The sequence below is a fragment of the Maylandia zebra genome, linkage group LG1, assembly GCF_041146795.1.
Source record: "Maylandia zebra isolate NMK-2024a linkage group LG1, Mzebra_GT3a, whole genome shotgun sequence".
Classification (NCBI taxonomy): Eukaryota; Metazoa; Chordata; class Actinopteri; order Cichliformes; family Cichlidae; genus Maylandia; species Maylandia zebra.
The window spans coordinates 43,529,751-43,551,959 of NC_135167.1; the positions used below are offsets into that span (position 1 = coordinate 43,529,751).

The following is a 22,209-nucleotide window of genomic DNA, read 5'->3' on the forward strand; positions in this document are numbered from 1 at the left end:
ACAAAAGAAAAAAATAGTTTTCATCATTGTATGAAGTTCTTTTAGATGAGACTTTAAATAAGTTTGAGTGCTCCCAAAGGTGTCAGATACTTCAATACAGTTCTAACTTTGTTTTTTTATCTTATCTTTCACTAGTGACGACTCTTTGGAGGAGGGAATGTCTGGTTTGGGGTCTCCCAGCGATCCTTGCCTGTCACCTCTTGCATGGAGTGTCACTGGAAAGTATCTCGCCTCTGCCATGGAGAAAATGGTCAACATCTGGCAAGTTAATGGTAAAGAGTTCATTTTGTCCAGTCTTCTCTGGGGGTTATTGAATATGTTAATGATGAGCTTCACTGAGTTTTGCAGGACTTGTTTCACTATAATCTGTGGCTCACCTCGTATCACTGGTGACGGAGGCCTGCAGCATATGAATGAGAGGTCTTCTATTAAAAATAAAACTGAATGGTCACCGGATGTGTTCCAGGCATCATTTTCTGCCCCTCACCATACACCTGGCTTTGTGAACCATCTGTCCAGAGCTGTTACTGGGGTTAATAGAAGGTGTAATCACTTTCACCTGGTTTGGTGTTAATGAATTATCAGCAGGTACACTAGAAGGGCAACAATGAGACAAACCCCCGAAAAAAGGAATGGTTTTACAGGTGGGGGCCACTGAAATTTTAACCTCCTCGTCTTTTTTGACTGTTTTTTTTTTAACATAATTTTGCATTTGCATAAAAAGAAGCAGTTCATGCTTTCTTATGCCGGGCAGACACTGTGCGATTTTTTTTTCAGTCGCGTTATTCAGCTCCTGCTCAAACTGCACGATTGACTCGCAGGGGTTAGAAGTTCATAGGTCACGATGCAGGGTCTCACACTATACCGCCCGATGCTCTGATGCGACCCGAGTGCTCACACTGTGCCTCCATAACATGAAGGTTATAACAGAAATTCTGTCGCTCGCTCTCTCTGTCTGTCACTCACACAGACACACCACCACCATCAACTTTGCTAAATTGCTAATGAAAAACATGATCGGGCAGCTGTGACTGAGCAGCATGTAAATCCAACTATTTTCACGGTTGTTGTGGTCGTGATCATTTTGTGAGGCCACATCGAAAAGGCTCGGATGAGCTTTCCAAAGTTCTACAAGTTGTGCCTCCATCGCTTGTGTCCAGATCACAGGCTGCACAGCCGTGCTGCTCCGTCTTTATCACCGACGTTTATGTGTTTGCGCGTGAGCAGTGTGAGAAGCTGCGGTGACACCCTGAGGTGTTAATCGCTTCTCGTTACCCCACGTATACTACACGACGCACGATGAAGGCCAAAATCGGGCCGATCGCCAAAACGGTCGCACGACTCAAAAATCGGCTCAAAATGGGCCAAAAATCGCACAGTGTGAGCCCAGCATTAAAGAAGTTGATACATTGTGGCAACAAAGTCATCATCCATCTCACAGTGAATCTGCAGGGAAGAACAGAAACGACAGCTCACTCCAAGACTGCAGTGTTGGAGTTTGTCCAACTGTATAAGCAGGAAGCTCTCATGTTCCTTCACAGACAGCTGAAAGACATCAGAACCACTATATAAAATACCTAAAAGGAACATTAAAACCAAGTATACTTGGGCATTTGTCAATATAAGTATGATATATCTTATACAAAATGTCATCATGGATCTGCTTTCATTGTCTCCAAGGTGGTAAAGGGCTTTTGGATGTGCAGCCTCACTGGGTGTCTGCACTAACTTGGCCTGAAGAGGAAGCAGAGTCCTTGTGGTGTGGGGAGCCCAAAGACATGCTGCTGGTGGGTCGAATGGATGGATCACTGGGCCTCATCGAGGTGCTGGACTCTTCTGGTATGCACCGCACAGAGCTGGAACACTGCTACAGGAAAGACGGTATGAGAGTTTTATTTCAGGTTCAACCACATCTTTGATATTTACTTGTGTAACTGAAAGAAAAACCGAAGGTTTTTTTCTCCTTTAGTGGCAATAATGCACATTGCCTGGTACAGTGAAGACAAGCCTTTTGCCGTTGGCTACGCAGATGGAAAGCTGCTGATTGGATCCAAAGAACCTTTGGATAAAGGAGCCATTGTTGTCATTGATGCGCACAAGGTGGAGTAATTTTATCATTCTGTTTATGTTGTGATTCTTTCATTTAAATTTCAAAAAGAGCGAGCTGTTTTACTGTCAGCTAGATGGATTAGATGGACATTTATAGCTGACAGTGATTCCAAATCTTTTTGTCAGGAGTCGATCAGCAGCATGAAGTGGAGTCCAACGGGTCAGATCCTGCTGACGTGTGCTAAAGAGGAGACTGTGAAACTGTGGGCCAATCCAGACTCCTGCTCTGACACGGGCTCTGGCTGGCACTGCCTACAGAGCCTTAGACACCCCTCCTTGGTTAATGGTGTGGCCTGGTGCAGCTTGCCTGGATGCAGTCCGAAGCCCCTCAGCATGTTCGCCGTGTACGTTGACCTTGAATGCGCCCTCTGTTTTGGGTTTTGTGATTTCACTTCTGCCGTTTTTGTTGTTTCTCCACACAAAATGATTATTTTGAGGAAAAAAAGTTGTTATGGGTCATTATGCTTTTCAGATGCTGCCAGAATGGTCTGGTCTCTGTCTGGACTGTTCCTCAAGACATTTCAAACTTCACAGACTCCTGTTCCTCTGATTCAGAAGGATGGTGGGAGAATGAAGCCAAACCCAAGTTAATGGTATTTGTGTGTTTTAACTTCTACTGTAAAAGCACTTTAGCCAAAGTCATCCAGTAGCAGCTGAGTTTCTTTTGCTTTATTTTTGAGCAATAAGTTAATGTGTTGTTCAACCTCAATGTGCTATCATTGATGTGCAGCAGTCCACCCGATGGTCAGAAGATGGAGCAGTTTGTGTGTTCCAGCTAAAGGGCCACATCACTCCAGTAAGAACACTGGCTTTCAGTCCTGATGGTCTGGCCCTGGCATCTGGAGGAGTGGGAGGCCTCATGAACATCTGGTCCCTGCGGGTAAGAAACATACATATACACACAGATGGAAATGAAGGCACATAGTTCATATGTAAATACTGTAAGTACACACACAGATGACTGGAAATATGTAGATGGAAAGAACACATGACACTTAATTACACTGGTGAATGAAGCTGCTGTTTATAGTGACACTGAATGGCACACTGTGTGTGTGTGTGTGTGTCCATTTCCAACAGGATGGCTCAGTACTCCAGACCGTGGTAGCTGGGTCAGGGGCTGTCCAGAACATTGTCTGGGTCTCAGATGTGGGCGTGGCCGTCTGCTCCAACAGGTCAAAGGCAAGTTGTCTCATTTGACTCCATTGTCTCCGTCATTTTGTATGATTGTATTTGTCCTCAGTTAAGTTTCATTTGCCTTTTGTATGGCTTGATTTCCAGGATGTGTTGGTTGTGAACTGCTCCAAAGAGTTCATGGCATCTAACCATGTGCTGGCCACCTGCCGCACGGCTTTGAAGAAGCAAGGTGTGGTCGGCCTCAACTTGGCACCCTGCATGAGAGCTTTCCTGGAGAGACTGCCTGTCATGTTGCAGGAGCAGTATGCCTATGAGAAGGTAAAGGGAGATATGATATAGCCCCTACTAGAAGTCAGAGTTTGTACTAGATGATTATATCACCATGTTTCTTTCTTGGGCTGAAAAAACCTTCTTCTTCAGCTCTATTTGTGTTGGAGAACTCTGAGAAAAAAATAAAAGCCAATCCAAGCAAACTTGCACTATTCATGACAGATTAATAGTATTTGACACTAATAATGTCTCTTTTTGCTCTCTACTTCCAGCCCCATGTTGTATGCGGGGAGCAGCTTGTCCACAGCCCGTACATGCAGTGCCTTGCCTCTCTGGCTGTAGGTCTCCATCTGGACCAGCTTCTGTGCCGTCCCCCTGTGCCGCCGCACCTTCGACACTGCCCACCTGAGTCTGGCATCGCTGTATGGAGCGCCAGCGAGTGGGCATGGTTGGACTGTTTCTCCACCACAGTAAAGGCGGCAGAGGCTCTTGCTCGAGGTGCAGCCTTCCCCGAGTCCTTCTCCGTTCCTGACCTGGAACCCGTGCCTAAAGATGAAATGGCTCTGCTCCTGGTGAGCAAAGCTGATTAAACTGTAATTTAGAATGTAATCAAAACCTGTGCAGCTCATAACAGCAGCCTTTGCTTTTATTTCTACAGGACAACAGTAAATGGTCAGCTAGTATGGATGAACAGATCATGTCATGGGCCACCTGCAGGCCAGAGGTAACTTTGACAGTTTAGGTGAAATAAATGGCCCCCCTCCCGGGGGTACTGCTTTATACGCTTTATACTGCTGTTGCAGTATGTAGTAATGGCAGAGAAATCATTTCAAGTTTAGCTGCTTATTTTCATATGATTTTTCTGATTTTAGGTAGGATTTTTAGAAATGTTTAAGAGGAAGATTAAATTGTTTCATTACAGAAGGTTAAAATACATATTAGAATACAATAATGAACAAATATAACACAAAAGCTAACACATGTAAATGGATTAATTAGTACAGAAGAAGAACATTATGAGAAGTTATTTTGGATGATGTGTTTGGCTTCTCATCCAGTGCTTACACTGCTCTGCCTCTCTTGAGCTTCACCTCGATAACTCTGCTCCTTAGATTTGAACCAAATTCATTTCCCTCTCTATTGTCTCAGATTCGTTCTCCACACTCTGAACTCTCCGCTCAGTTCAGCTACAGCTCCCCCAATACTCAGAGCAGCCAGCAGTCCACCCAGTCACGCACCGCAGTCACGCACCGCAGTCACGCACCGCAGTCACGCACCGCAGTCACACACCGCAGTCACACACCGCAGTCACGCACCGCAGTCACGCACCGCAGTCACGCACCGCAGTCACGCACCGCAGTCACGCACCGCAGTCACGCACCGCAGTCACACACCGCAGTCACACACCGCAGTCACGCACCGCAGTCACGCACCGCAGTCACACACCGCAGTCACGCACTGCAGTCACACACTGCCTCTGCCTTGTTGTTCCAAAAAGTGATTTCAAATGTTTCTGTATAGTTTTTATGTCTTTACCTATACTGATAAATAATGTAGAGTCAGCAGGAGTTACAGGGGGAGATAAAGTACAACACGTTTTGCAAGTATCTTTATGATTGCAGTATTGCACCTACTCTATCTTCTGCATTATAATCAGTACTTATGGTTTTGTTTACAGCTAAAGTATCTTTATAGAACTGTTATGTTTGTTTCTGCTGCTATAGATTATATAAAAGTCACTTTGCCCAAAACCGATTGCAGAGTTTACCTTGCGATGGGGATATGATCAAAATGAGCTGATGGCAATCAAGAGATATTTAACAGATTTTAGACCAAGTCATTTACAATAGTTTAAATTGTTGAAATCACTTTTTGGTGTGACCCGTTCAGCCCTCCCTTTTTTATCCAACTACAGTCCTCTAAATCAGCGAACCCCAACCCCCGGGCCTCGGACCGGTACCGGTCCGTGAGTCGTTTGGTACCGGGCCGCGAGAGTTGAGGCTCAGGTGTGAAATGTCTGGTTTTCAGGGTTTTTATCGGTTTTCAGCGTTATTTTGTTATCGTTTTTATCGTTTACTCTGTTTTCCTGGGTCTGTTCACGTGTGTTATGAATAAATTTTCTTACCGGTACTAGTTTTATTCTGTTGTATTTATCCGCGACACCTTAAAGGCCGGTCCATGAAAATATTGTCGGGCATAAACCGGTCCGTGGTGCAAAAAAGGTTGGGGACCGCTGCTCTAAATATCTATTTATTTAGGTACAAGTGATCATAGCTTTGTTTTTTTAGCCTGATGCAGTACTGCTGTCACGCTGCCGAGCAGGCAGGGAAGCAACGTGGAAGTAATGTAGTAATGTAGGAGTTTGAAACTGAAACCATAGGTGTCTACTAAAAATCTTAGATGAATTAGAATTTCAGTGAAGTTCTTGAACCTCAAGATCAAGGTCAGAGGTCAAGTTTTCTGAAATTCTGGTAACTTGACAACAAGGCAACATAGGATGTTGAAATTGATACCTCAGGTTCATCTGCTGCTAATACCTCTGACTGCAGAAAGAGAGCAAGAGGTCATTGTGAAACAGTAAGACAGTCACAGAATATTTGCTCTGCATTTTTGGGTAAAATGGTGTAAAAAGTGTCTCAATCAGCCAAAATCACAACATTAACAACAGTGAGCTTAACTGAAGGGTGATGGCAAGTAAGAGGGATGTCAGGCCAGGTGAGAAGGTGGATATTTCCACACAATAAACACGTTTCTTGATCTCAAAAATTGACAACCAAATCCTTACCTCATGATTTAATGTCACATCTAGTTTCAACCCGATTCTTTTCTTCCATTTTTCATGTTTGGGTTCATGATCAGGACTGGCACCTCGGAGGGAAATGCGACGTGTTTCTGTGGGGTGCAGGGCGACACGGTCAGCTAGCAGAGGCTGGAAGAAATATCCTCGTTCCAACCATTGCCCCTTCCTTCTCTCAGGCACAGCAGGTACAGAGACATAAACTACTGGACATATTGTTTTTTGAACTTTGTTTCTATAATTAAAACAGCAGCGTGAGCTGTATTTTATTTCTACCTGTGATTACTCGTTCACATTCTCGTTTCTTGTAGGTGGTGTGTGGGCAGAATTGCACCTTTGTGATCCAGCCCAACGGCACCGTATTGGCCTGTGGAGAGGGGAGCTATGGCCGCCTGGGACAAGGCAACTCAGATGACCTGCATGTCCTTACTGTCATCTCAGCTCTTCAAGGTGACATGACAACACCTGTACACAACCAAAAGTAACAAACACACAGGCACAAAGCCAGCTGAATGTAGCAGAACGCTTAACGGCTAAAAGGCAAATTATTTGTGGTAGCTGGTGTGCACGAAATATAGAGCTAAAAGAACATTTGGTCAGCGGATTGGTGGCATAAACCCTGTCATGTGCTTTTCGTTCTTACCAGGTTTTGTTGTGACCCAGTTGGTTACATCTTGTGGCAGTGATGGTCACTCCATGGCTCTGACAGAGAGCGGCGAGGTGTTCAGCTGGGGAGACGGTGACTACGGCAAGCTTGGACATGGAAACAGTGACCGCCAGCGACGACCCCGACAGATTGAGGCACTGCAAGGAGAGGAGGTGGTCCAGGTAAGTCTCCACCCTCCTTAAAAATATATTTCATTTAGTGCTGTCAGCGTTAATCTCGTTAAAATGACATTAAAGCCATGACTGCATTAACTGTTATGGGGGGGGGAATGCGCGGCATTAATACGTTAGCGCAGTTAGCTAATCAATGCGTTTGTGCCGTGCAGACCCTCGCATGGGGCGATCTGTGTTAACTCGCTAACAGAGATTTACAGTGTTAATGCGGTTATGGTATTAACGTCATTTTAACAAGATTAATGCTGACAGCACTAATTTTATTCAATTCCACAGTACCCAAAAAAATCATGCAGGATATGTACAGAGGGCTGAATTCAGACAATGATGTGACCGGGTATACATTTTATTGGTACTCACTAGTTTGTAAGGTCTGCCTTATAAATATAAGTAAATATGTATACTGTATATATCACATGTATCTAAATGTATCAACAAAATGGAGTTAAATTGAATAGTTTGTGTATCCATGTGCTGTGGGATGTCCTCCAAGATCTGTACCAGGGCATGACTGAGCTCTTGGAGAGACAACCTGAGGTTCAGATAGACTAAAACACAATATCTCAGAGGTGTAATACTGGATTTAGGTTATGCGAGCGTGGGGGCCAGTCAATGGCAGTTCATCCTCTGGGAACAGCCTGCTCTCTCATACTGTCTGCACATGAGACCTGACATCATCATGCACCCAGAGGAACCAGGACCCACCACACTAAAAAGTCCCCTCTTCATCTGTCAGTGGCTTCCACCTATGAAGCTGGGATGTTCTCAAAGCGCTGTATACAACATGCCTCATTCTCCCCATTCACACCCACTCCTAGAAGCACTTCTAAACTCAAGTGCAAACTAACCAACATTCACACACCGATGAACGCATCGGAGGGCAACTTGGGGTTAGTATCTTGCCCAAGGATATTTGGCACGAACCACCAACCTTCCACTCCGTAGCTGATCTGCTCTACCACCTGAGCCACAGCCACCCTGTTGTTGATTTTATTAACACAAAAACATCCTCTGTGCTACTTAACTGATCAGTATTCCAGATGTTGTACTCTGGCTAGAGTCTCCTTAAGAAGTGTTCTTTTAATCTTTTTTTGAGCGGTGTACAGTGTAATTCTGTGGGAATCAATAAAACATGTTTGCCTACTTTGAGCCAAAAATAAGTTTTTTCTCTTGAAGGTTAGACTTCCAACACTATCTTTGCTGTTGCAGAATTCTGTCATATATCTATTAAGGTTTCTCTGGGTCACGCTTCTCCTCCATATTCTGCACACCTTTATTGGGGTTAACAAGAACATCATAGAGATAGGCAGTTTCAGTTACAATGCTCTGTGCTTTCTTCACTCTTTAGATGTCTTGCGGGTTCAAACATTCGGCCGTAGTCACAGCTGATGGGAAGCTTTTCACTTTTGGTAATGGTGATTATGGAAGACTAGGGCTGGGGAACACCTCAAACAAGAAGCTGCCAGAGAAGGTCACTGCTCTGGAGGGCTACCATGTAGGACAGGTAAGACGTTCATTACTGTTACAGTTGGTGTCTGTGAAATGCTTGGATACGCGGCACATTCAGAGGATTTCTGTACTGTTACACTGTTACTGTTTTCTATACTGGAGAACAATATGAAGACATCAGTCGTCATGTGTCCACTGGTGCTATATGCTGATTGTGGACATTCAAAAAACACTGTGAAATAAATATTTCAGTGGTTCTTATATAGAGCTTTTCTACTCTGCCTGGGCACTCAAAGAGCTCATACGAGCACATGCTTTCTGTTTAACACTCACACGTTTACACACAGTGTTGTGCCCAAAGGATATTTGGCATACAGACTGGAGCTGATCAAGCTACCAACCTTCCAACCCCATCAGCTAATTTTTTAAGGTTTTTGCAGTAATATGATTGTGCTCTAGGTGTTGTGACATTTTGGCAGATTATTTCTGGTTGCTGGAACTACTTTGGGGCAGTTTTGAGTTCTAATTGTTTTGATTATTTTCAGTTGTCCAGCCTTATCTTAGCTATTGATAGTTGGTGTTGTCGTGTGCTCCCTCCTCAGGTGGCTTGTGGTTTGAACCACACTTTAGTTGTCTCTGCTGATGGAATGATGGTTTGGGCCTTTGGCGATGGAGACTACGGGAAACTGGGACTTGGGAATTCCACAGCCAAGTCCTCACCTCAGGTACCTGCTGCATTGTGATGCCTGATCAATGAACTGAAGTTAATCTGTTGGCCTATCAAACAGTGAAACTGTTTGTGACCCTGACCTGTTTTGAAATCCTTAGAAAGTGGACGTGCTGTGTGGGATTGGTATAAAAAAAGTAGCCTGTGGAACTCAGTTTTCCGTGGCTTTAACCAAAGATGGCAAGGTTTTCACGTTTGGCCAAGGTAAGCTTAGCTTATTCCAGGTTTAAAAACAAAGTTAATCTATAACTGCCTTAAATCTGCATTCTTGTTAAAGGCCAGTCTGTAGGCAAATGTTCTTATAGCTCACTTGATCAACGACTTCATAAAACATTTTGCTGAGGAGTTTGAGTTCTCAGCCTTTCTCTCACCCACGTTGGGGTCTTAAAGACAGACCTAGCTGCCATGTAGAGCTGCCACAAACGATTATTTTTGCGATTAGTCGACTAATCAGATCATCATCGTTCAGCTTATTGCACCAGCAGCATCTGCTCCTATATAACTATCATTAGCTTACAGCTTTAAGTGTTTAAGGTCTGTGCTAACTAAACATAAAGACAAGATGATAGTTTATTAAATTTTAATGAAATTTGCAGATTGTTTCGGTAAAGTTGAATAAACTCCTTGCTATCTAAAATATAACAGGACACCGGAGTAAATTCTGGAGCATCTCACACTTCTGATAATCAGCTGTCTGCTTGACGTTTATTCAGCTGTGTGAAAACTATAACTTTAATCTCAGCCAAACAGATTCACTCAGGAACAAATAAAATACTGAAAAAAGCCAAACAATAACATTTTAAGTTATCTAAGTGACTCATATATATTTAACCTGAGTAGTGAAAGACAGCGGTGGGTTTGAAAACGATTTGCCGGGAGTCCGGTGTTCTCACGGCTCTAGTGAGCCTTGAACCCCGGCTAGCTATCGAGCTAGTGGGTAACAGACGTCTCCGAAAACATCGGAGCGCTTTTGAAAATATGTGGTGTCCTGATAAACTGAGCAGATATTTGAGGTTTGCACAGCTACATTCTCGCCTGAAAATATGTTAAACGTTTATTTTGTGACCCAGAAAGAATAATAAGAGTAACATTAAAACTAACTAACTGCCGCCATTGTTGGAAACTGAGCTGGGCCGCGCTATGAATTCTGGGACACAGCTTCTTCTTCTTCTTCGGGGTTTAACGGCAGCTGGCATCCTTGTACATGCAGTGCTGCCATCTTCTGTTTCAGTCCGTTATTACACTCTTAAATCCTGCTACTTATTCCTGCGTCTTTTGACAAAGCTTCAAACGACGCGTCGACTATTAAATCAGTCGTCGACGTAATCGTGACTAGTCGACTAATCGTGGCAGCCCTACTGCCATGTCGCCCATATTAGCTAATACCTGGGCTTTTATTTTTATTTAATTTTTATTTGAGACTCCCTTTCTCATTACATGATCTGTTTCAGACAAGCATACTAAAATGGTGAAACTTGTCCAAGATTTACAAAATCACATAAAAAATTCCCAGTGACAGATTCATAAAGTCGTTTATAGATCTTTTAAACTCTGCAAGCGATGCCATCTGAGAGAGCTCCGCTGTAATGTGGTCCATGATGACAGGGCAGGAAATGAGAAGGCCTTTTTTCCAAGCTCTGCACAAACTGATGGAACAGTGAATAGAATGGAAAACCAGAAAATGATTTATAGATATACCAATCAGCCAAAGAATGTTGATGTGTTAAAGGTTTACAGCCAGTTAGGTATCTTAATGCCTCATGATAAACTGAGAGTGAGCAGGAGGGCTGATGAACGATACCTTAAACCCGGAGGGTGGCAGCAGGAGAGAAATCATCTGTTTGTGAAAAAGTACCCCAACTTCAGCCTCAGTTTCTTTAACAGGTGGTCAGTATGTGACTTAAAAGATTGTCATTGGTCACAGTATTTAAGTATTTGCAGAAGCCCACAGGTTTAATAGAAGTACTCTTAGTACTGTCTTTCTATTGTTTAGAGCAGGGGTGTCAAACTCAAACACACAGTGGGCCAAGATTCAAAACTGGAACAAAGTCGCGGGCTAACGTTAATATTTATTGAAAAAACAAATCTTCCTCCAGATTTAAGAATGAATCTTTTCTTATGGACTCAAACAAGTTTAGCTGAAAAACTGAATATGGAACAAGCAAAGCTTAATACTAAACAATATATATATTAGCTGTATAATACCAGCAGGCCAGCTCTGATAGTCATTTGGTTTGGCTTCGTGGGCCAAATGTAATTAGGCTGCGGGCCGCCAGAGTTTGACACCTATGGGTTAGAGCAACATGACCGTGTTTTTTTCTACATTTAAAATGCAGCAGTGAGATGAAACAGCTGTGACTGCACACTACCCAAAGCTAAATGTGCTTGTGCAAAAACCACGTTGATAATGCAAAAATAATAATGTACGCCCTGAGATAGAAACCTCTGTTAGTGACATTATGGTGCTCTATAAACTCCATAAGACAAAACTGAAACCCACAAACCCCTCAGTCCCATTTTTCTTATTTTATACGGGATATTAATAACACAATAATCTATAATCATATTAATGAATGCTAGTGAAAACAGTAGTTTATTATATAACATATTAAAATGAGTGTGATATTTAGATTTGGCCATTAGTGGTTTTAACACTGATTATGACAATTACACAATTGAGTTTTCACCATGAAGTCAAAGTGAGATTTTTTCCGTGCCATATTATTCAAATATATTTTTACCTTTTTTTGTTGAAGACCGCCTAATTGGCTTGCCAGAGGGTCGAGCCAGGAACCACAACCGGCCCCAACAGGTACCAGGTCTCTCAGGGATCCACATCCAGGATGTCGCTGTAGGAGCTGAACACACTCTGGTACTCTCCTCCACAGGAGATGTTTACACCTGGGGCAGCAACTCGGAGGGACAGGTAACATGCATACAATGCTTGTGGGAACATAAGTGTCAAAGTCTCAATAAGACTGTTTGCTGCTTATCTTATTTGAAGTAAATGGATTTACTGAAAATGTAGCCTTGTCATCTATCTTATATTACACACATAGAGAGCCTTGTGGCACACAATAGCTAAGATAAAAGGACGAGGACTCAGAAGCAGCCAAAGAAAAGTATCATTCAGACAGATATGATGTGAGCCACTCCAAAGCAGAACCAGATACACCACCCCAATATTTCAGCCTGTCAAGGAAAGTATGGTGGTGGACGGTATCAAACGTAGCGTTTCACATCAGAATATTCTCCAGCGTCACTTTGCATTAAAATGACACTGGACACTCAAAGAACAGAATGAGCCCCAGATTGAAATGTCTCCAGCACACTGTCTTTGTTTAAGACTGGTGTAATCTGCTTAGTCATAGCCTTTTCTAAACTCTTAGCAATAAATGATCATTTTGAGATTGGTCTGTAAATGCTAAGAAAAAGAATGAGTTGCCCCCAATGAGCAGGGACTCTCTCAGTGTTTCAAAGCTCCTAAGAGAAGTCTTTGGCCCATCCTTGGCCTCTGCACTGACTGGTAGATTCAGTTCAGTTGAATTCAGTTTTATTTATATACCAAATCACAACACAGTCGCCTCAAGGTGCTTTATATAGTGAGGTAAAGACCCTACAATAATCCAAACAGAGAAAACCTCAACAAAACTCTACAAGCAAGTGCTTTAGTGACAGGGGGAAGGAAAAACTCGCTTTTAACAGGACGACACCTTCAGCAGAACCAGGCTGGTAAATGGACTAGTTCTTATATAACGCTTTATAGAACTTGAACTTTTTCTAGTGATCTAAGTGCTTCTGTCTTGGAGAGCATTGGAATTAGTATCTTGCCCACAGATATTTGGCATACAGCGGCCAGGGATCAAACGCAGCAGATGACCTGAGCTACAGCCACCCCTTCAGTTGTAGCAGCGATTAGCTGCTCTGCTTCGCACAGGACCCAGAATCAGGTCATCTGCAAGATATTTAGCACGAGGTTCTCCACAAATCTGAGTGTGCAACTGGAGAGGGGCGCCTGTCGTCCAGCAGTCACAAAACGCTCAGCCAGCTGTCTTAGACTAACAAAAGATCCAGAGTGCTACGGTATCACTGAGTCTAAGCAGAATTCCTGCTGTGCCTCTCATACTGTGCAGGATTGCTACTGCAACAACACATCATCAGCAGGGTAATACTAACATTGCATTGTTTGCATTCCTGGCAGTCAGGTTTGATTTATTTTCAGAATTGATCTTGAGCTGTTATACACACTTATTCTTAAATGTTGACTTATGACTGTGTTGTGCAGCTGGGTCTGGGACACACCAACCATGTTAGAGAACCTACACTGGTAACAACGCTGCAGGGCAAGAACATCCATCAGATCTCTGCTGGACGCTGTCATAGTGCAGCGTGGACGGCTCCCTCTGTGCCGCCTCGAGCACCAGGTTACACAGACACACAAAATTCACATAATGCCTCCTGATATTTTGATACTTTCTCCCAGATATCAGATTTCCTGCTGTGCTGCTGGAACGTACAAAATACCAGAGCGTAATGGTTTTATTTTTATGTATTGTGCTTAGAAACCTGCCTTATAAACCACATCACATAGAAAATATGTCAAAGGGATTAGAGACAGAGCTTTGGATGGCTGCCACAACAAACAATAATTAGCATAACTGTGACAGCAGGAAATCTCTTTAATGTAACTTTTGTCATGAATGAGTCGACTTTTCTTCCCACACTTCTCAGTGTTCAGGGTGATCATATCTCACTCTAATCTTCCTCAGGCTCATCTGTACCTCTTCAGCTTGGCCTGCCAGCAGCAGTGCCTCCTCAGTACAGTGGGCTTAAAGAAGTGAGCATCGAGGCAGTGAGGGCCCGTTTGCGGCTCCTCTACCACTTCTCTGACCTCATGTACTCGTCATGGAGACTACTCAACCTCAGCCCTAACAACCAGGTGGGCAACGACTACAATAAAAACAAAAGACACTTGTACAGAAAATGTTTAGAAATTTGGTAAAAAATGTGTTGTTAGAATTTTTTGTAATGTGATACCAGTTATATTGTTCTGAATGATAGGCTTTAGCAGCCTTTGATATTTGACCTGGCAGTGATGCTAAGTGTTAGTTATGTCTTACTGTGTATTTTATCTACTACAGAAACAGCTTCTGGAAAAATACTGTTAGTTTAGTGCCTCTAACACATTGACTGTAACAAGCTGAAAACTCTCCCATAGATGTGAACAGAATGAGAAGAAGAAAATGGCTAAACTTAGATTTGTCTTTCCTTTGGTTTGCATCTCCAGCCTCAGTGACTGAAGGCACAGTCCAGGCTCTGAACACCTTCACTCTCATAACTGAAAGGCTGTAAAGGTGATTGAGTTCAGGCATAAACCCAGAAAAGGTGCATGTTGTACACACTTTTCGGTGTTTATTATGAAGCTCGGATTGCATCTTAAAATCTGACATTTGTGTTGTCACTTCCTGCGTTGACTGCACTAGAAGGAGCCAGTCACCTAAATATACAGCTAAATTAACACCCCCTGTCTCAGTCACGCTTTGTGACTTCCTCAGCACACTGTAGAAACACTGTGTGTCAGACACAAGCCAAAAGTCAGCACTCTGTCCTGGAGGCAGTTGGTGAAATTGACCTCTCAGTAGGTTGGTGGCCCCTTGTCCAGAGTCCTCCGATGGAAATGGTTGCGTCGTGGTCAATTGCAGAGAAGAATGAGGGCAGTAAGTCTTCACCCTGGAGGCAAAAAGGTCTACTTTTGCCTCGACAAACAGATCCCACAACTGGCCACTAGTAAAGGGTGTAATATTCATTCCCCCCTCTGGGGTTCCTGCCTGGAGAGAAAGTCCAGCCCCAGCATGTGTGGCTCTCGGAGACAGAAAATGAACACTAAATCATGAAAGCAGAGACTGAGATAGGTTTAACAGTGAAGGGGTACGTGCCCCTGTCTGGGCGTTTGTGTAACAGACCACTGTTGAATTTTCTATCCTGACTAATACATGCTGGCCCAGAACTGGACAAAGAAAGTTGAGAGCTTGAAACACGGCTGGGAGCTCTCACTGATTGGTGTGCAGCCTGTGCTGCACTGAAATTCAGACTCTGATGAGGGTGAGAAACGTGGGATTACCTGTTGTGGTCACCTGAACATCTGACAAGTCCGAACTAGGAATTACAACCTGAAACAGCAAAAATATATTTTTGTGTGCAGGGGGGTTTGTGACTTAAGGAGTGCCTCTTGGGCAGCACCAGATAGGGGAACTGGCATCTCCCTGCAGTTCTTAACTCAATCCCATAGCTAGGAGGACTGAGACGTCTTTCTCCTGGGCGTTGGGGCCCAAAGGTGGACCTTAGCTCCAGGCTGACTGGCGTGGAAGTTACCCCAGAGGCTGGGCTCTTGCTGGTGGTACACCCACATTAGCAGCAGTCGGTCCGCTCTCGGCGGTGGGAAGAGGAACAGCTAGCCTGTGTCATGTCTGGGAATGATATCACGCAAAGCTGCCGTCTGCTTCTTCCTCAGTTCAGATTCAAATGACCTGACAACAGATACTGGCTCATCCAAGTAGATAGCACTGTCCCTATCTGAGGTCAGATGTGCTACTATTATTGAAGCCATCTCTCTGTTAGGGAGCACACCACAAAGGGCACGGAGAATGTATTCCATTTTTACTTGGTTCTTATTAAGGTAGAAGTAGTTGTCTGGGGAAACCAATGGACCCAAGTTGCACCGGGTACATCGCCTGGTGCGACTGTATCACAGTGACTGAGCTCATGGCATGGGCAGCGCCCGCCTGAGAATTATAAATCTTGTCAGGCTGAGATGCAGAGCATGTACAGTGCTTGGATGGAAGAGATGTGGGATCAGCTACACCATATATGTGGAATGGGGATGCCTCCAGAAATGTAAACGGTAAATTTACCAGCTACAGCCATTCCGTAGGAGGCGGGTTGGCTAAGCCAGCCTTCTTTGTGCTGTCCAGCTCTAAATACTGTCCATAGCTGGGGATTCCCTAACCCAAGACGGTGGCTTGACACATGTGAAGTGGTTAGCTCGGAGACAAAGTCTGGGAATACTGGAAGGCAGTTATACTCTGTTGTCAGCTTCGCTGGAAGGAAAAACTCCACAAACTGCCAGAGATTTGTAGATGGCCTTTCCACTCTGAGCTTCTCCACTGTGTGATGAAACGTGGAAAAAACAGAGATGTTGTTTTGGCCTGCAAGTGGAGCAGCGGCGGCACACTGAGCCGACAACAGGCTCTGCTGTTCATCCATGAGAATGTCGATGAATGCCCAAGCTGATGTCCAGCACGTCATCATGTTGGTGAGCGTCCGCTGAGGCTAGCCAGTGCTCCCGCGTGGTTCATCCTCAGTCAGTCCAGATATTTGCAGAGACATCGACCAGATACTCCTCATCTTCAGATTTGGAAAAGCTGGAACCCTAGCGAGGGTATTGCAATGCAACAGCCGTTCTAGCACTTTCTCCGTCTTTCCAGGGTCGAGCCCTGGAGCTGGCCACAACATACACGGGCTTACTTTTCCCGGCGTGGTAAGTCCCCAGTCAGACAGGGCAACCTCATGCTGGTCATGCAAACAGCACCCATTAGGACGGGAGAAACAGAAGATTTCTGCTTTGCTTGCTTTGGTTTGGTACTCATGCCAAAATGCAAAGCAACAGTGCTGCACAAGGACACTTGAAATTTCCACTCTGTGGGAAGCCCACACACCAACTGAACAGTGGAGGCTAACACCAACGAGGCAGTTAAACTGACTTCATGCCAGCAGACAGCAGCTCTAACTATCAGTAGCTAGCCCAACTCGGCATCCCCTCAGTTTTTACGCTCAGGTGAAGTGTGAGAACTGCAGGATCAATGTGATCACAGAAGTCTATATGTGTCATCACAGGGCACGAATAGAGGTGCCTTAAGCCACAACATGCAGGGGCGTGATATCCCAAACTAAATGTGTTGTATGGACTGAAAGGGGACTACTATGTTACATCTTAATTGGAAAGATTTTTTCTTCCCTATAGTTTAGACGTTGCACAAATGTAGGGAAAAGATTTGGGGCTCCTCTTAATTAGTAAATACTAAATGTCATTTTAATTCTGCAGAGCTGTACCTCCCATTACAACGCCGGTACCTGGGGAATCGTCCAGGGCCAGTTAAGGCCCCTTTTGGCTCCCAGAGTGTATACGCTGCCTATGGTGCGGTCGATAGGCAAGACCATGGTGCAGGGCAAGAACTACGGTCCCCAGATCACTGTCAAACGCATCTCCACACGGTCAGTACTGGTAACTGTTTTTAGCCTGCAGTCAGAGGTTTCCATACACTCACCACTGGTATGAAGGTTTTAATGGTTGTTTTAAACTGTTCCAGGGTGGAATTGTTGTACTGCATAAAAAAATAGATGCATAACTACTTCATCAGCTACTGATGTTATAAATATAATTTTGTGCTTAAAGGTAAACTTAAAATCCCCTTCTTCCTTTTCACTTTGGTTTTCCATCACATTTGAACTCTGCAGAGGTCGGAAGTGTAAACCAATCTTTGTACAGATTGCTCGGCAAGTTGTAAAGTTGAATGCTTCAGATCTCCGACTTCCCTCAAGAGCCTGGAAGGTCAAACTAGTTGGAGAAGGTGCTGACGATGCAGGAGGGGTCTTTGATGACACCATCACAGAGATGTGTCAGGTATGTAAACATCTGGACTTGTTAGAACAAATTTTATTCCAGCTGTTTACTGGATGTCTGATAGAGCTACTACTTCTTCACTGTCATGTATATCTATCCATAGGAGTTGGAGACAGGAGTTGTGGACCTGCTCATCCCATCTCCCAATGCCACAGCAGAGGTTGGCTACAACAGAGACAGGTGAGAAGACCTTAATGAAACATGTAGGTCAGTTAATGTGTTGGAAGTTGTAGGACTTTAAGAGAGTAACTAATCCTTTGTTTGAAATAAAAGAAAGACATTTCTTTGATGGCATGCGCTAAACTGGATATGATACAGGGAAGATTAGCATGGTCTCTGTGCAAGGATGACACGTAAATTCGTGAAGCGTTCCACATTTTTCAGCGGAGGCTTCAAACCGTGTCTGCCGTCTATTATATTGGGGAACGTTCGGTTGCTAGCAAACGAGATGGACGAGCTAACAGCGCTGACACGGAGTCAGAGGGAATATCGTGAGTGTAGCTTGATGTGTTTCACCGAATCATGGATGCACCGGGGTATTCCAGTGGACAGTGTGTCTTCCACACTGTTCGGGCGGACAGGGACAGCGCCACGAGCGGTAAGCAGAAAGGAAGAGGGCTTGCTGTTCTTGTTAACAAACAAACATAACAATCAAAGACTCGGGCCGTATTATTTGATCAGGGAATTTACCCTTGTAATGTTGGTGGCTGTTTACGACACTGCAGTGAATGCTCAGCCACCTACAGCCGTATCCAGAGCTGCACCACTCCCTCAGGATTGTTTACGAGTCCGTTGTGGCCAGTGCCATCCTCTATGCTGTTGCATTCTGGGACAGCATGCCAACAGACTCAATCAACTGCTCGGCAAGGCCAGTAATGTTGTGGGGATGGAGCTGGACTCTCTTAGGGTGTTTCTGACAGGTGGCTGTTGTCCAAGATAAGGACAGTGATGGACAGCACCTCCCACACACTGCATGACTTGCTAGCCAGTCACAGGAGCATGGACTGAGACACAGGAAATCATTCCTGCCTGTGGAACTCCTCCATCTAATACGCCGTACACACTGCAACAATTACACCCTTTGCACACGCTCTACAGTAAAATAACGAATGACAAAGTTTCACAGGTTAGAGTCAAATGTCAATCATATACATTTCACCTCTATAATATTCTTCATATGTATAAGTGAGCGATTTGTATGCGTGTATATTGTGCTATTTCTTAAATGTGTAAACTTTGTAATAGTCTAGTCTGTTACTGTTATTGCCTTGGAGCAACTGAAACCCACATAGTTTCCTTCTGGATTATTAAAGTATTCTGATTCTGATTTTGATAGATTCCTCCTCAACCCGTCAGCATGCCTGGATGAGCACATGCTCCAGTTTAAATTCTTAGGTATTCTTATGGGGGTAGCCATCCGCACCAAGAAGCCCCTGGATCTGCACTTGGCTCCTTTGGTTTGGAAGCAGTTGTGCTGCATCCCCTTGTTGCTGGAGGACCTGGAGGAAGTGGACCTGCTCTATGTGCAGACACTCAAAAGCATTCTTCACATTGAAGACAGCGGCATCACGGAGGATAATTTCCATGAGGTTAGAAAAGCATTTTGATTGTATGTTCGTGTGAGGATTATACTTAGACATTTAAATATTGAAACCACACTAAAGCAAGCCAGCAGCCACAAACACATCCATTCATTGAGCAGCGTTAACTGGGGTTGTTTAATAGAACATTAAATTCAATGTTTGGTTCATTTTTAGTGCAACAGAGAAAAAGCAGATGTCTACATTTAAGAACAGTTGAAATATGAAAGAAAACCTGTGTAATGTTACTTTGCTTGAGACAGGCTTACCTGGGTCCAACCTGGAATTAGGCCGGGGGAGCGGCTACATTGGCAAAGCGGGCTGGGTATCGTCTAACGTTGGGCAATATCTAAAATCTTTCCAACCGACATTCGACATGGGCAGAGCAATATATAGTTATGCACAGACTGATTTGCGCTTTTAGGCTTTATAGGGTGAAAGGTAAAGACCCTACAGTAATACAGAGAAAGCCCAACAATCATATGACCCCCTATGAGCAAGCACTTGGCGAAAGTGGGAAGGAAAAACTCCCTTTTAACAGGAAGAAACCTCCAGCAGGCTCAGGGAGGAGGAGCCAGATGGGGGTGAGGAGAGGAATACTGAAGAAAAGACGCTGCAGATGAGAGCTCATTTCTGCCACATGAGCTTTCATGCGTTGGATGAAATGAATAAATGAACAGAACAATGAACGGTTGTTAGATTTAGTGGAAAGCTTTTATAGAAAACCATACAGTGGCCTTTATTTACCATGACTGCAGACGTTATTGACTTGTATTCTATGCTTTGCTTGTCTTTCTAATGCGTTCTCTTTGATAATATAATTGTCATATTCTAGTACAAAGCCTCATTTGTCAAGGCTCGGCTGTGTGGCAGGCAGGAGGAGGACCCAAAATGCAAAACTCACACACACGGGGATGAACTCAAAAGGCAGCTTTATTGCTGAAGAGGCAGAACATAGGAAATACAAAACTAAACTGGGAAAAGTAAACTAACACTCGGAGAGAGAGCCACAGGGAAATCCACGCAGCATGAGGGACGATGTCACGCTGAACAGAGGGAGACGCAGACAGAAATACACAGAGGGTAAACGAGGAAAGTGGGAACACACGGGGAACACAGGTGACACTGATAATCATAACGAGACAGGGCGGGGTGAACTGAACACTGACGGGAGACGTGAAACAGGAAGTACAGAGGTTCAGACAGGAGGAGAGAGAGCACGAGTAGAACACCAACGTAACAGGCAGGGGAGACACGGAATAAACACGAAAGGGGACGAGGGCTCATAAATACATAAAGGGCACACAGGGGGAAGAGAGAGCACGGGGAGAACTTAGACATAATGGGCAGGGGAAGCATGGAATAAAACATAAGGAGAGACGAGGGCTCACAGATACACAGAGGGGCACACAGGGGGTAAGAGCCATGAAGGGAGAACACTTAGGGAACAACACAACAGGGCAACTCAGAAAACATGGCCTAAGCAAGGAACAAAATACAAACATACAAGGAAACTAAGAACACTGGGCCAACATGGCCCAGGACCATGACATCATTTTGATCTGCTTCTTTTAGGCCATGGACATAACTGCTTTTTAACTACGTGTTCAAATAGAAAAACAGCAGTTTGTCTTATCAAACTCAGATCTGGGGACAAAGATTAATTGTCACTGATCCACAGGGCCCAAGGTTTATTATTTAGGACTTAGAGATGTGGAGATTTTAGGTATATTTTTAAATCATTAATGTAATTCCATCACAGGTCCTTTCTTTATGAAGTGAAGTTCTCTAACCTCAGTGAGCTCTTTGCCAGTACTCACAGTTTTTGTGTTTGTTTTGCAGATGATTCCTCTGGATTCCTTTGTCGGGCAGAGTGCAGATGGTAAAATGGTCCCCATTATCCCAGGAGGGAACAGCATCCCTCTCACTTTCTCCAACAGGAAGGAATATGTGGAAAGAGCTATTGAGTACAGACTGCATGAAATCGACCGTCAGGTACAGAAAAGGCCTTTACACACCAGACATGTCAAATCCATGCGAATATTTTGTGTATTAAAAATATTTTTCGGACTCACCTCTTCAGTACAACAGCACAAACTCCATTTTTCCAGTTTTCTGGATCTGAATAAACAGATCTGACCAATCAGATCACTGCCTTGGGCAACAAATGCGATTGTAAGTCAAATCATGCAATGATATGGAAATAGTAAAATGTTACTATTTTACCTCAGATTGGATGGAGTCAGATTCTCAGTGTTTTAAGTTTCCTGTTTAGAGACATCAGGACGAGCTCGTCGATGTTGACTCTTTTCACAGTGTGGTTTTTTTTCTTTTTTAAAAAAATAAATAAATATGTGTTTATTAAAAACATGGATTAACTTCAAAGTCATAAAAAAGTGTGGAAGTGTTTTAAACCTGTGTTGGGTCAAAGACCCACTTATTGGCCATAGCTGTGGTTGTAACTAAAGACTTCGGATAGACGTCTGGGAAGCATTTTGACTTGACTTTCCTTTGGAGTTTATTTGGGTCATATGAAATTGAACTGAACTTGTACGTCTTGGTCATACTGTTTCAAAACTTCGTTGGCTAAGGACTTCTCAGTCACCAGTTGTTAGCCACT

At 43.9% G+C, this 22,209-nt stretch overlaps 1 protein-coding gene and 1 non-coding gene across 9 annotated transcripts in view; both read left to right on the forward strand.

The window, feature by feature from the left end:
* Positions 1 to 22,209, forward strand: part of herc1 (HECT and RLD domain containing E3 ubiquitin protein ligase family member 1) — a 93,452-nt gene that overhangs the window by 66,430 nt on the left and 4,813 nt on the right. For all 8 annotated transcript variants that reach the window (XM_014411353.4, XM_014411358.4, XM_014411355.4 and 5 more), the window contains exons 54-77: positions 136 to 272; positions 1,681 to 1,881; positions 1,970 to 2,100; positions 2,236 to 2,453; positions 2,582 to 2,702; positions 2,840 to 2,989; positions 3,190 to 3,291; positions 3,391 to 3,564; positions 3,789 to 4,088; positions 4,175 to 4,240; positions 6,376 to 6,501; positions 6,625 to 6,763; positions 6,960 to 7,141; positions 8,502 to 8,657; positions 9,205 to 9,327; positions 9,431 to 9,533; positions 12,086 to 12,255; positions 13,615 to 13,753; positions 14,099 to 14,268; positions 17,431 to 17,600; positions 17,844 to 18,009; positions 18,113 to 18,189; positions 19,346 to 19,598; positions 21,432 to 21,584. In XM_014411353.4, coding sequence (XP_014266839.3) covers positions 136 to 272; positions 1,681 to 1,881; positions 1,970 to 2,100; positions 2,236 to 2,453; positions 2,582 to 2,702; positions 2,840 to 2,989; positions 3,190 to 3,291; positions 3,391 to 3,564; positions 3,789 to 4,088; positions 4,175 to 4,240; positions 6,376 to 6,501; positions 6,625 to 6,763; positions 6,960 to 7,141; positions 8,502 to 8,657; positions 9,205 to 9,327; positions 9,431 to 9,533; positions 12,086 to 12,255; positions 13,615 to 13,753; positions 14,099 to 14,268; positions 17,431 to 17,600; positions 17,844 to 18,009; positions 18,113 to 18,189; positions 19,346 to 19,598; positions 21,432 to 21,584 — 3,727 coding nt within the window. The remainder of the gene's footprint in view (positions 1 to 135; positions 273 to 1,680; positions 1,882 to 1,969; positions 2,101 to 2,235; positions 2,454 to 2,581; positions 2,703 to 2,839; positions 2,990 to 3,189; positions 3,292 to 3,390; positions 3,565 to 3,788; positions 4,089 to 4,174; positions 4,241 to 6,375; positions 6,502 to 6,624; positions 6,764 to 6,959; positions 7,142 to 8,501; positions 8,658 to 9,204; positions 9,328 to 9,430; positions 9,534 to 12,085; positions 12,256 to 13,614; positions 13,754 to 14,098; positions 14,269 to 17,430; positions 17,601 to 17,843; positions 18,010 to 18,112; positions 18,190 to 19,345; positions 19,599 to 21,431; positions 21,585 to 22,209) is intronic.
* Positions 18,286 to 18,390, forward strand: LOC111501163 (U6 spliceosomal RNA). Its single transcript, XR_002721411.3, has one exon. It is a non-coding gene; the product is annotated as a U6 spliceosomal RNA (small nuclear RNA).